The sequence below is a fragment of the Onthophagus taurus genome, chromosome 7, assembly GCF_036711975.1.
Source record: "Onthophagus taurus isolate NC chromosome 7, IU_Otau_3.0, whole genome shotgun sequence".
In the NCBI taxonomy this organism is placed as follows: Eukaryota; Metazoa; Arthropoda; class Insecta; order Coleoptera; family Scarabaeidae; genus Onthophagus; species Onthophagus taurus.
In genome coordinates, this window is record NC_091972.1 from 6,977,778 (window position 1) to 6,992,955 (window position 15,178).

General features: G+C 33.2%; 1 protein-coding gene across 2 annotated transcripts; it reads right to left on the minus strand.

Annotated features, from left to right (window-relative positions):
- Positions 1-1,018: 1,018 nt before the first annotated feature.
- On the minus strand, positions 1,019-15,093 carry LOC111422846 (Synaptotagmin 14). 2 transcript variants are annotated; one of them, XM_023056098.2, is made up of 10 exons: positions 14,785-15,093; positions 8,459-8,671; positions 7,729-8,002; positions 7,460-7,583; positions 7,182-7,391; positions 6,983-7,091; positions 4,495-4,652; positions 4,276-4,439; positions 4,076-4,217; positions 1,019-4,023 (listed from the first exon to the last, which is right to left on the minus strand). In XM_023056098.2, the coding sequence occupies exons 1-10, from the start codon at positions 14,798-14,800 to the stop codon at positions 3,823-3,825; spliced, it is 1,611 nt and encodes a 536-aa protein (XP_022911866.1). In that variant the 5' UTR covers positions 14,801-15,093; the 3' UTR covers positions 1,019-3,822. The 2 variants fall into 2 exon arrangements, with proteins under 2 accessions (XP_022911866.1, XP_071053339.1); XM_071197238.1 differs by lacking the exon at positions 14,785-15,093 and adding an exon at positions 9,885-9,972.
- Between the last annotated feature and the right edge of the window lie 85 nt (positions 15,094-15,178).

Genomic DNA, 15,178 nt, shown 5'->3' on the forward strand with positions numbered 1-15,178 from the left:
CAAACTTGATGTAAAAAACGATTGTAAATTTTTTGAAGAAATGAAATGAGGTAAAGGAAATTATAAAGCAAGCAAAGGTAGATTCTTGGGAGAAATTTTTCAAAAAGATCGGAGGAGATTACATAGGTAATCAGAAACAATTCTGAATACGATTAAAGATTAAAAGATTGAAAGGAAGCCAAAGAAAATAGATTAGGAACATCAAATAAAGAAATATTAAATGCATGGAAAGAACATTACAGCATAAAATTTAAGGAAGAGAGAGATACAAACGCTACATGAAAGAGAAGTGGGAGAGCAAGACGATGAGGAGAGAATGGTGGAAGAGTTGATAGGGATGGAAGAAGTAGGGGAGGTCCTAAAGACAATGAAAAATTGAAAAGATAATATAGCTCTGGAGGGAGGCAGCTTATTGAGCCCACTACTATTTGTGATTTTTATGGATCAAATAATTAAGAAGTGTAAAACAAGAACAAGACCTTTCACAATACATTTTCCTAGGAACTGAGTTGATCTCTTCCGATCAGGGTAGAGCAGAGTTATCTTTGCAAAAACACCTACTGAAGTCTCATCTCATCTATCGCAAAAAGCTCGATGGGACTTGATCAGCTTTGATGCTGTTTTAAAAGTCTGCTATCAGTGCTGATTACAACGTTTCTGCCAACTTTTTTGGAGTCGCTGATCACATTAGCTACTATATTCTTAGCATTTATTTCGGGCTGGGCAGTCGTGCAGTACGATCCTAAAGTGCTCAGCCATGTTAGAACCTATTTGTCGTGTTCCATCAACATGTATTTTATTTGCCATGAAGACTATAAAACAAGTTTACAATCAATTAAAAGCTATTTTACGAACAAATCTTATATTAATGTTGTTTTGACTTGTTTTAGACGATTTTAACAAAGTATTATAAATAAGTTATCTAATTACAATTTTTTCTAAAGTTTCTATAACTTCTTTGTCACATCGAATTTAATGGGATAAATAATAGGATATTAATATAAGAAATAAAAATAAATCATCATTAAACGTTTATTAAAAAGGTACAAGATACAATAATAATAAATGTACTTAGTGCGTTTTGTGTTCAGCCGTGCAATTATATTCATGCATTAATACTGTTTTTATTTTTGTTTTTGTTTAATTTTTTTTTTACTGTTTCTTAATGAAACCATTTTGCACCAGTTTAAAAGGTACAATATTAGTAATTAGATATTTACTTTATTATTTCTTTTTAATTTACCATATAAAACAGACATAGTACAAAATTTGGTATAATATATGCGTTCTTTTTTTTTTAATTTGAATTTCGCTTTTAATTAAATAGTTAAGATTAGATCATTGAATAATAATTCTTTCGACCCTTACCACCTATATCAAAAGATTTTTTTAAATTTTAGTTTTATTTAGCATTCTTTCGAGAAAGGTATATACAGTGAATTTCACTTAAGATGCAATATAGAAAAATATATTTCCATAGAAACCAGGGCGTACCCAAAGTAGACCTACTTACTTTGTCTCATATAAAATGCAACATGTCTTCAGAGGCACGGCTAAACCCGATTTTTCTAGTCCTAGGTCTAGTGTTAGTTCTAGTTTTGCACTACCACTATCACTAGAACTAACACAAGACCTAGAACTAGAACCATTCGGGTTTAGCCTTCTCAGGGTTGTCATAACAACATTACCTTCTTCCCAGCTAAACTTTTCCTTTGCAAAACTACCCAATACCTGTACTATTAAGTTATGTTACATTTCATGTGGGACAGTGCAAGTGCACAGTAGTTTCGTAACTATGGTTATTGCATTCATATATTGCGAGTTATATGAAATTCCTGGTAGTTTAAACATCTTGAATTTTTCTTTTATCTTTGATAATATTTTAAAAAGGCAATATTATATTCGACTGATAAAATGTGACAACTTTTAAGAATTTTTTTTATTTTGGTTGAGAGCGAGTGATTTTTAAGACGATAAATGTTTTTACACTTAAATAGAATATATCGACGATTAATAACAGTATATAAACGTTTTTTTTAATTATTTCTTTTCGATTTAGTTATGTGAATTTCTTTTTCATTAATAATCTTAATATTACAAATACAACTTTTTCATATATATTTTTTTTAATACATTCTTTTCGTCCCGTTAGTTTTCAAAAAGTTTTCTCAAAAATTACTTAAAATTAAACATATACAGATGTTTTAAAAGTTAACAGAAAAATGATTTTTTCTAAAATAACATTATTTTTAAAACATCTGTATATAATTTAACGAATTTATTACTATAAACATAACGCCATAGGAATATATTATTTCATCATTTAAAAATCATTATCAAAATAAGCATTTTTTTTTGTTAAAGATTTGTGCATATTTTAATAACAAATAGTTTTTTAAGTTGTATTTAAAAATTATTTAAATTTTAACACAAAATAACTTGATAAATCTATAAAATGCGCTCCTTTTTCTTAAATTTTTTTTAGCATTAAGCGCTTCCAACGTTTCCCAAATACATTTTTAAATCCTAACAATTTCCTTTACATAAAAAGGTCATAGGTGAACACATTCAATTGACTGATTATTTATAAAGGTTTTTTTCTTGATTTTTTTATCTCCTTTTTTGGGGAAAGAATAATAACTGAAAAAAATGTTTCACGGCAATGCAAAATCACAATAAATTCTCGAGGACTTATTCTCTATTAATTATACGTCACTTTAAAACGATGATTACGCTTTCTTATAGAAAAAATGAATTTTTCGACCGTCCAGAATTGCTCCACAACGTATCAAGACACAAAAAAATTAAATAATTCGTCTTGGTATGATCAATTCTTAACGATCGAACACAAGTTTTTTTTTGTTGTAAATTTACAAAAACGCTCTATTAAATTTTTTTTTAATAAATTTTCCTTTCTCCTTGTTTCTTTTTGTATACTTTAACTTTCTTTAAATTTGCCGTATTTAAAATTATTATATACAAAATTGTTAAATCTTACAGATAATTTGTGCTTCCTTTTTTTGTCTCCAATAAAGAGTAGACTTTTCATGACGTCATAGAGAAAGAGATTTAATTTAAGAAAAATATTTTTGAACGAAAAAATTATGAGCATTTTTATCTCAATTTCTCTTAATTTTCTTTTCTCTCTTAGCATTTTATATCAAAATCGTTCTAGTTTTTATCATATTTATCATTTTTTCGAACAAATTCGTTTGTAATATCACAATAAAAGTTGCGCTCAACCCACAAAAGAACCGACCAGCAGTTTATGAATCGTTCTAAAATAATTCTTTTTTAATTATGAGTTGGAAAAACTAGTTTTAACCCTTAAACTCCGCTCGAATAGTAAAAAACGCGATCATAGTTAAATATTTTTTTTTAATATAAGTTATAATAATAAGGCATACATAGTTTCTCTTGAATTTCTTTTTACTTTTACAGCTTAGAAGCTAGACGAATTTGAAGAAAGATATCTTATATTTTTAATAAAAATTAAAACCAAATTAAATTGTTTCTCTTAAACGCTTAAATTTAATCGAAATAATTTAACTTGGTTCATTTTATGAAATAGATTTTAAAAGTTGAAATCTAAATAATTTTATTCTACTTGTGCTGCTTACCGCTCTCATTTTTTTGATTACCTTTTAAGATCAAAAGATCTTTAAAAAAAATTATATTTTTCATCTCCTTTTCTTTCTCCAATATTTTTTCCTTAAAATAAGTGACATAAACAGTTACAATGAGAAACGATGAATAATTAGAGAGATATCAAGATTAAGCGCTTGTTAAGAAAAATCATGAATGATATGTATGAATTTGAGGCTATGAATGCAACAGCACGTGCCATCGACAAATTTGTTCTTGTTGAAACTCCTTCATATCCATCCAATGGGCTAATTCTTCGGCACCACTTGAATTCAAACCCAAACTAAACCAACCCACCATTTCCTTCTTTTTCGTTACTCCTTTTCGGTTATAAACCGAAACCATCAATGTTACATCGGCCAATTGGAATAAAGCAACCTTCAAATAAACCTTGTACACTTCCCTCTTTGAATTAATACATGATACTTACTTGAAATACAAACGTTTCTTTGAAGAGAGGGTTAGGTTGACCCCTTCTAACCGTTGTTTTACTATGGGCTAATTCTTGACCTGTACTACTGACGAGTAAAAGTTTTACGTAAGTATCTGGAGCTCTGTTTATAGCTAAGTTCCTGAAAAACACATTAAGACATAATACAAACACATAAATAAAAAGTTATTTTAAATTACCTAAAGTGTGAACCTTTAACAACTTCTACACTGAGTCTTCCAGTAGTTGCGTTATAACTTAAACCGAGTAATAATTCGGGAACCCCGCCGTGTTGCATAGAATGAGTTGATCCAGTGCTATCGGATCGGGCAAGGCTCATTAATTCGCCAGTGCAACCATTTAACTTGAAAAAATCAAATTTGTTAAAATTGGATACAAGAACAAAAATTAATTCTCACCGTGGCATTTGCTCTTGATTCTAACGTTAACCAAAAGTTGTTCTCTAATTCTAAATTGATATTTGCGAAACTGACCACTGCCTCACCAATTAAACGTTCTCTTCGCATTCGTTCACAGCCGTATAAACGAAGTCTAACACCCATTGAATTTACATCCTCTACAATAATAGAAAATACAATACATACTTTTATATTCATTTAATGAGTAACTGGAGTTTTTAGATAAATAAAGATAAGTTACTTATGGTTTTAAACCATTCGCTGCTTTTGAATGAGCACGGTGAAATTTAATAATGTTATCAGGGTGTCAATCAGGGTACAATAGATCTTTAAGGTCGCGGTGCAAGATTGGTTGGTCCGCCTACCAGATACATAATTTATGGAATGTAATGTAATAAAATTTTATTTATTGGTTTGGAAATTTTCCAGTAAACTATATTTTTCCTTTTAACTCCTTTCAATTTCCAATTTTCTACGTAATTTACTGCCCCCTACGCCAGATATAATATACGAAACCGTGATGAATAAGGTTTGGAATGATGGCGTTGAAGCGTAAAATTTCCAATCGGCTTAACGCGACGACAATGGGGACCTTTCTGTACCAGATTCACGTCGATAAATCGTAATTGAATACGTGGAAAACCTGTTACATTTAGGAAAGAACGTCAATTTTAACCGATAATATGATTCGTAGGGGAAAAGACGTCTTTTTGAATGACTAAACTGATTTATTACTCAAGAAACGAATTTAAGAGTCAATCAAAAATTTAAATAAAAAAACATTTCATCAAGCGAAATGAAATGAAACTAGACTTTAAATTTTAAAGTAAAACTTGTAGCTGGATAGTTACCAAATATCCGGCTTTGGTCGGATATTAAAAACGTATTACTTAGTACTCTACCATTCACAGGAATTAGTATCTCTTTTAGGTGTTGGACACTGCAGATAATAATCAAGTTCAACTTTTTTCATTGAATACAACTTTATTTATATCAGGTTTGTTCGATAATTAATTAAAGTATCCTCTTTTTAATGCAAAGAGCCGTTTTGAAAAATCACTTTTAGTTCTTAAGAAATAAATTTTTGAAGTAATCGACAATTTTTTCGAATTTTGCAATTTTCGCCGATTAAGTTTTAAAAATTCGTATAAAATCCAGTTCTTGGAATATGAGTATGAAAATTTCCCAAAGTGTTAATAAAAGTGTCTTCTTTCCAATAAATCAAGCCGTTTTGCAAAATAGCTCTTAGTTTTTGAGAAAACAATATTTGAAGTTTCGATAAAATTTTCGATGTTGCAATTTTCATCGATAAGTTTCAAAATTCGCCAAAATATTCATTTCTTGAAGGATCCTGCTGGAAATATCACCTATTATTAATTATAGTATCCTCTTTTTAATGCAAAGAGCCGTTTTGAAAAATCACTTTTAGTTCTTAAGAAATAAATTTTTGAAGTAATCGACAATTTTTTCGAATTTTGCAATTTTCGCCGATTAAGTTTTAAAAATTCGTATAAAATCCAGTTCTTGGAATATGAGTATGAAAATTTCCCAAAGTGTTAATAAAAGTGTCTTCTTCCCAATAAATCAAGCCGTTTTGCAAAATAGCTCTTAGTTTTTGAGAAAACAATATTTGAAGTTTCGATAAAATATTCGATGTTGCAGTTTTCATCGATAACTTTCAAATTCGCTAAAAAATTCATTTCTTGAAGGATCCTTGTGGAAATATCACCTATTATTAATTATAGTATCCTCTTTTTAATGCAAAGAGCCGTTTTGAAAAATCACTTTTAGTTCTTAAGAAATAAATTTTTGAAGTAATCGAGAATTTTTTCGAATTTTGCCATATTCGCCGATTAAGTTTTAAAAATTCGTATAAAATCCAGTTCTTGGAATATGAGTATGAAAATTTCCTAAAGTGTTAATAAAAATGTCTTCTTTTCAATGAACCAACCCGTTTTGAAAAATAGCTTTTAGTTTTTGAGAAAATAATATTTAAAATTTTGATAAAATTTTCGATGTTGCAATTTTCATCGAAAATTTTCAAAATTCGCTATAAAATTAATTTCTTGAAGGATCCTTGTGGAAATATCACTAATTATTACTGAAAGTATCCTCTTTTTAGAGTTGCTTCGTTAGTTAGCATCAAATAAGTTGACATATCTTATTAGCTTTCTTATTGATTTCACTTTTATTTAAATATCGCTTTAGTGTAGCAATATAGTATCATTTCGGAAATGCACTAGAAATTTTAACCATAATGGCCGGATAGATTTGCTGGATAATCGGATATCCGGCCGAAGGAGATGCCGAATATCCGGTTTTTTGCAAAATCACTATCCGTTCCATCACTAATATAGTCCATACCACCAGAAATGCGAATGACTCACCGCATTCATAATAAGCCATTTCACTCTAACACACGTCAACTGATAGGCATAATATCTGTACCGTAAGCGGAAAATAATAACTCTACTATTTTTTTACTCACCTGGGTTTACTCTATGTAATAGAAAACTTTCCATATACTGTGGATTATCACCAGAACGTATCTTAGTTTTGTGCTTTTGCTTCTTACTGGGTAACAAAATCAAACGTACCTAAAAAAAAATAATTGCCGAATCATAAAATTATGCCACCCCAGAAAAAATTTAATCAATTAAAAGTTAATTGATTGTCATTTTTCTTACTTGAGTGTGTGTAGGTTGACCTCTATCCCTACTGGGAATATCTCTTGCTTGAAGCACATGCACGGTCATTTTCCGCATCGGCGCATCATAAAGAAGCGCAATCTCTAAATGACCGCATTTGCTCGAAGCTGCGACTCCCACTTCCGGTTCGGATCCAACGCAGGAAATGAGCTCGCTGTTCTCGCTCTCGGTTGTCATCACAACTATGCACTAAAAAATGAATCAATACGTTAATTACAACAAAAATACATACTCAAAAGTAATCTAACGTAACTTACATCTCGGTTACTGTTGATATCCATGTGTTCAGTTGTGGTTACATTTTCCGGCTTTTCATATGCGACTAAGTCGACTTGATTGTCGATTTTGGTTTCTCGAAGGGAATTTTGCGGCCTGAATGTACTAAAAATAATAAAAACATTAATTAACAGGATGTGGATATCTTTTAAACAGGAAATGCTAAAATTATTTGATTTGAATGTGGTGATTTTAATCGCCTATTCACTAAAAATTACAATTTTTATAATTTAAAATAATGAATTCTTACTTTTTATTGTTTGGGGTTATTTGATTAGTGATTTTGGTAGCTGGTACACCATGTTTTTCACCAACGGAACTAGTGGTTGAGCTACAGCAAGAGCTATTACTACTCATGCCGACCCTTCCTTTTTCCACTAGGGAAATCAAATCCTGCTGCTTCGGCGGATAATATTGCACCGTAGCGACGGCGACCGTCGGAATAGCACATGTTTGCTCCTCTTTCGTACCACCCAACTCCGAATCGGAGCTAGAATCGACGACGTCGAAGGAGTATCCTTTTGCTGAAAATAAAAAAAAAGCGGTTTTAAAACCCGTGTCTTGGGAATTTCAACCTACGATCAGAAAATTGTATCATGTGCGTGTAAAAATCGATTTATTCCTCATTGAAAGCCTTCTCCGGTATACACTTCAACTTTTACGACCCTTTTTAAGCACAGGATCAACTTACAGAATTGCGAGACCCACACTCGAAAATTCATATAGACTTCGCGAATAGACACCTGAAACTAAAGCCAAATCGAACCGGACGCGATCGAAAACCCCCTTTAAAGAGTGACGGCTTAATGCGTCACGAAAGTGTATTAAATTTTTAATCAACATCAGAATCGATCCATTGTCATTATATTTTCTATTTCTGGGGTTGTTAATAACAGGTTTCGCCGTCCGTCATATGGTTTGGATTCCACAAGATTTCTTTTTTACCTTACAATGTTAAATATTTACAGAAAAGTTCTTACGTAATTTGTGCTTGTTGCTGTTTGGCGATGTTGCAGAAGGCACGGGTGTTGACGATAGATGATTGCCGCTGCTTACTGTCGGGCAGGCTTCTTCGCAACAACTCATACCACTTACAGTATTCAACCACCATCTTTTATTAATGTAAAGGAGAAACACCAAGAAAAGAGCGCCTACACCGGCAAAAGCACCCAACAATGTGCTACCTTCAGATCCTAAAACAAAACAAAAATTCAAACATTAAATACAATTTATAATAAATTATCTATATGGTTAAAGATAAAGGATGTCTAAAGTATTTTCTTATTTGCTTCTTTTTGAAAGGATTTAGAAGTAGCGTAACAAATTTAAAGATAAAACCTTAACGGTTCAGGTATAGAATCGGTTTTTCGCAGTTATTTTCCGTTTGGGAATAGAAAAGCGAGGTTGTCCCCGCGGCAATAGTGGAAAAGCGTTGCAACGTTATCGATTTTTGCCCCTGTTGAAGTCGTTTGCACTGCCGGTCGGCTACGGATAATCGTGGTAAATACGCACCCTCACAGCCAACGACCAGAAACACCAAATCGACCTTGACTCAGGCCCCAAATCCCGTAAATTCCGATATAGCATCGTTGTTCGTGTAGCGGCACCTTATCGATTGTCACCGCAAATATTTTATTCATTTCGTATCTACGCAACGTGCCCTTTCGAAATCCTTAAAAATTACTTTATGGGAAACGTTTGCCAATGGAATAATGTTGCCAAAAGGGTCAAATAACAGGAATTTCATATAACTATGCATTTGCATTGTCCCACATAAAATGCAATTTAGCTCAATAGTACAGAAATTGGGTAATTTTGCAAAGAAAAAGTTTTGCTTGGAAAAGGTAACGTCCTTATGATAACCCTAAGTTTCCGTCTTAACATTTAGTTTAGCCATGCGTGCTAAACTAAATGTTTCTGGTTATAGGTCTAGTGTTAGTTCTACTTTTCGTTCAATAAAAATATAAGACAATCTAACGCTAAATAACAATTAAAACTAAAACTAACACTAAACCTAGAACTAGAAACATTCGGATTTAGCCACACGTCTTTCAAGACGGCTAAACCCGAATGATTCTAGTTCTAGGTTTTGTATTAGTTCTAGTGATAGTGCAAAACTAGAACTAACACTAGACCGAGAACTAGAAACATTCGGATTTAGCCGCACGTCTCTCAAGACGCCTAAACCCGAATGATTCTAGTTGTAGGTCTTGTGTTAGTTTTAGTGATAGTGCTAATGTGAAACTAGAACTAGCAATAGGCCTAGAACTAGCAACAATGGGGTTTAGTCATGCGTCTCATAAGACGTCTAAAGCCGAATGATTCTAGTTCTATGTCTAGTGTTAGTTCAATAAAAACATGCAACATAGTGATATTTTATGCCAACTAGCGCTACCTAGCACCTACCAGCCGTCTTAAGAGAGATACGGCTAAACGGAATATTTATTTGTCTAGGTCTAGTGTTAGTCGAGTTTTATTTGTTCTGTCATCATTATCTGAAATACACTAAGCTTATATACTCTTGCACTATTTCTTTCTATTAGTTTTTTGCTGACTCCTGTCTTCTCACTAACTGTGAATTGTCCAGGAATTTGATAGCCTCACTATTCACATGATGATGAAGTCTCTCTTCTTGTCCATTAGCAGAACTTGTAATAATTTCATTCATGTTTCCATTTCCAATTTTACTATATCACTATCTCTGGAGTACCAGGGTGCAGCTACCTTATTTTGGTTCGTTCTATAATCGTTGTGTAATTGTTTCATTTGTTAGGTACTTGTTTTAACATAATTTTAAAATCCTTTTGTTTACAAATAAGATTTTGAAAGTGACAAAGAAATTTGGGTCGTATAAACTGAAAACAAAACCACTACCATCTAGACACGTAGAATCGAACAAGTGGTCGCGCCCACGCTTAGGTCCATTGATGGGGGGCAGGGTACAGCTGATTCTACTAAACGTGGGCGGTGATCAGCCGGTAACGGCAACGACGACGTTGTAACGATCGCCACGACGATGAAGAGGCCTTTATTTACGTTTCGTCGCGTTTTAATCCAATTAAGTGAAGTTGCGCATTACTTCTTTAAAGTTGGGGTTCCAAAAATAAGATGAGGAGACCTTAATAAGAGAACGAGCGAGTGTAAAGTTAAAAGAAAAAATAATGGAAGAAAAAAGAATATTGAAAGCGTAGTTGGGAATTTTTTTTACCCTCGACAGCACGTGGAGTCAAGTTGGAGGAGCCTTGGGGATAAGATATCGATTTCTTGGGTGATGCTGGGGATGAAAAAACGGAAAAATAAAGAAAGCAAAAAGGAAATGCTTCATGAGCTAGATGGTGGATTTTACATTTTGAGTGGTTGTTTATGCAGGAAAAACGAGATTTATTGTTTCTTTTTTCAGAAAATATGTTCCGCTTCTTTAATAACAAGATAACTTTTAATAAAAATATAATTTTAAGTTTTAATTAATTTTAATTTTACATCAAACAATCATTTACGTCGTGAATAATTCATTAATTAAAACAAATCTAAAAGACAGAATCACAAACGAAGGTATATTTCATTTTTATCATAAAATAAAATCAACATGCGTAAATGAGTTACTTTGCTGCATTGCACCATGAGAATTCGTGGTCGTCGCTGTTAACATTTTCCACTCCTCTTTTTTCTCGACTTTTCCGTGACAGAGTTAAGAATTTATATCCGACTTTATTTGCTCACTTTGTAAAAGAAAGAAATTGACTGCTTTGTTCCTTTCCGAGTCTAATTTCGTTTTAATTAGGCCCCTTATCTTAGTCCCCACCGGGTGTAAGTCTCGGGGAATCCCGAGTTTCCGACATCAAACGCCGCAAACCGTTTTCTTCCGGATATATGGGGGCTTGGTCGTAAATTATAAACGCTGTGTAATTACTGTTTTGTACCCCGTGGTTATTAATATTAACATCTCCGTCTTTTTTTGCTTTCACAGAATTATTATTACTTCTAACTTCAAACTTAAATAAGATTTAATTTATTTTTCTTTTCACAAACAAATAACATGGAGGTCTATAAGTACGAAGGCTAGCACTAGACTAATACTAGTAGTATCACTAGAACTACAACTAGAATCTTATTTTAGTCCTCACCGGGTGTTCTTCTTCAGAAATAAGTTGTTTCTGAAGAAGATTGTAACATGGTATTCGAAACGTTAGACATTTTTTCAGAAAACGCACGGCTTAACCTGAAAGATTTTAGTTCTAGGTCTAGTGTTTGTTCCAGTGATAGTACTAGTGTTAGTTCTAGTTTTAGTTTAACATAGAGGTCTTTCCTTATTTTTGTTGTCAGTTTCCAATATTTGTTTCGATTATTTTTTTATATACGGATAAAGGATTATTGATTCATGGTTCGCTATTAAAACAGAGGCGGTTGGGTTTTCCAACAAAGATCTGTATATATGTATATATTTCATAATATGATCCAAGACCATTAAATGATTGATAACACAAATGCTTCACATCTTGATTGATACGATCCTTTTCTAGACATAGAATTCTGTGTTGTATGTATACAGCGTGTCCCGTATCTTCCGCATCAGAGCATTATACGGTTGTAGGATACATTATTCTGAAGCGATCTTTCTAATAAAATTTTTTCGAAATGTTTATAATAACCGCACGGGAACTGTTTAACGACGACCAATAACGGACGACTTTGATTCATCGAAAAAGTTTATTTCTCTTTCCATGACGAATCTATTGGTGAGTACACGTGGGAAACGAGTTATCATCGGCGTAGCGAACCGGCCGAGGGTGACACCGATTACCTGAGTCTGATTTGCGATCTGCTGATTGGACGAAAAACAGTTCCTTTAAACAGTTCCCGTGCGGTTATTATAAACATTTCGAAAAAATTTTATTAGAAAGATCGCTTCAGAATAATGTATCCTACAACCGTATAATGCTCTGATGCGGAAGATACGGGACACGCTGTATATGGCGTAGCTCAATATTTTGTTCACAAAAGAAAAATTCTTCTGCGCTAAGCAAGTATAAATAATAATAAAAAATCTTCATATTAGATCAAAAAGTGTCAAATAATAAGTGTCCAAATTTTAACGCATCAGTCTGACGTTTAGGTAGATAGTTAAAAATCTTGTGTCGTCATACTATTTGTAAAAATACCGGTGTGGCCACATAATGGAACGTGAAGATGTTGTAGATACTCCAGCACAAAGAGTCCTTTTCTTTGTGCTGCAGTATATGCGTCAAAATGTGTACCATTATTTACTAGAGGCAAGTATAAATGGTAAACTGAAGTAAGATACGATAAAAAAAAATGCAGCAGCTGGATATTTTGTGTTAGAAAAGAATATAGGTCGAATTTGGCATCGAGGACAGCGTCCTTACGTGAAGGGTCAATATGTGCAAATGTAAATTCGCGGATATCTAGATAAGTTGGCAAGAAGTGAAAAACCGTAGATGAAGTAGAAGTATTAAATCTGGATTGATTAAGCCCCACTCCGACGCAATTAAACCACACCTTACAGATCGCAACACATTTCATCGTTTGGAAAACTGCTTTGCAATGCTTAATTCTGATAGCATCGCTGTTGGTGCAATTATTTTTAAGAATATGACAAACTTCATTCGTGCTGATGAGAAATGGTTTTATTTAAAGAAAACTACTTCGCTTACGACGACAATATAGAACCTTATCAAACATGCAAAAATAACACAAAGGTTATGTTTTTGACTGTTGTTGCTCATCAACGATGGCCATTAATAAAACAAGAATCAGGGAGGTCATTGAATCTGTGACCAAGGTGAATACAGAAACATGATAGTGGATAAACTCCTGCCTGCACTTGAAGCTAAATGGTCTCGGTCTAATAGTCCTACATCTATTTTTATTCAACATGACAACACTAAACGTAATGTGTTAACCCCTAACAGTCCTAACACTAATATACTAAATCTCGGTTTTTAACTTATTTTTATCAACTGAGACTGAATAACGTCTTCGTACCGCATCAGCAATGCATGATAGAAATCATGAGGTAAATGGCGACAACATTAAATTGACCCATTTACACAAAGACGAACTGGTTCGACTAGGATAGGTACCACGTTGTCTTAAATGTGATAGGAACCTCGTCGAAGCGGCTAAGGCAAAGATTATCACTTAAGTAACACTACTACTATTATTAGGCTAAATAAATGTCTCTAATACTCCCTGATCCATAGGCTGCATAATAGATATACTTTAATATCTCCACTTTGAAGGTCGTCCTCTTTATAATGGAATGGAGCATTATCAATAATGAATAAGGGTTTTTTGGACAAACCTTCATCATGTAAAAATTTTGCCACGCTAGGAACGAATTCCTCATAAAGCCAATCATGAAATAAATATGCACTTCTTTGACTCTTGTAATAAACAGGCAGCGTATTCATAACTAAATTTTTGAATGCTGTTGGTTTAGCAGACTTTCCTAGTAACATTTGTCTTGGTTTATGACGCCGAGCAACATTACTACAAGCCAAAATAGTTACACACTCTTTACTTCTTTTGAATCCTGGAGCTGTTGTTTCTTCTTTGGGAGCTAAAATTGAATTAGGTAACACTTTTAAATTTAAGTCTGTTTCATCACAGTTATAAAGTTAGTGTATAACATTATTCTTATGCACACCAAGTGACATTTGGAAATTGATTATAACTGGGCAAAATGTTGGTAAAATTTAGAAATCAATAAAAGCTTAGAAAAGGAAAGTTAAAAATTGTTTTGAAAATGTTCTCTTTCCTGCGACGAGATTCTATTTATCCTACAGCCTCCCCGCAGCGAGTTCATGCAGGATGCAGATATTCCCTGAATGGGCCACTGTGGAAAGGGGACGCGACGCTTGATCGATACTAGTAGGGCGCCAACAACTCTCGGAAACCAACGAAGCCGAGGAGGGAAAGGGGGGAAACGCGACCACGAGGAAGTCCCACTTTTGCGTGGGAAGGCGTCTAGCGTGAAAAGGGACTCCAGCAAGTGGTCGTTACCCTCCTCATACTTTCAAAAAATGAAAATAAGATTTTTGATTCAATTTAGAATATGAATAAAACTGAAATGTCGTATCTTTTTGGAATTTCATTTGTATCTTAAAAAACAATATTTTTCTTGTATGAAATTTATGTTTCAATGCTCCGTGTATTTCAGTTTCGATGAAAACTGATACAAAAATGAAAAACTTTATCCCCCATTCCGCCGAAACGTTGAGCAACGTGACCTACATTCGCCCCCATTCAAATCAACTACCCTTTAAAATTCATTCTTAATTCTTACCGATCATATTCAGCATTGTGATCGTCTTCAAGTAACCAATCACTTAAATAGAGTGTAACAAAAAGAACTGTATATAAAAAACACTACGTCCAAAAAAATAATTCCACGCCAACAAACATTGGAAACAAATTTTTCGTTTACTAACTTGAAGGGAAGAACGCACCACAATCACTAAATTCAATAAAAACCAGCTGTTATTTTCTTTTATGTTTTTGGTGCACGATTAAAAAAAATTTATCAATTTTATATTAAACGCGTTGCGTATGTTTCACGCAGTTCGGTCCACGGTCTTCTGCGATGGATGTTGAACGTTTCGAACGACGACGACGTTGTTAGGGCGCATGTTTTTAATTTTTTGTTTTTTGGAGGGTTGCATGATTGCGCATGTCTATGG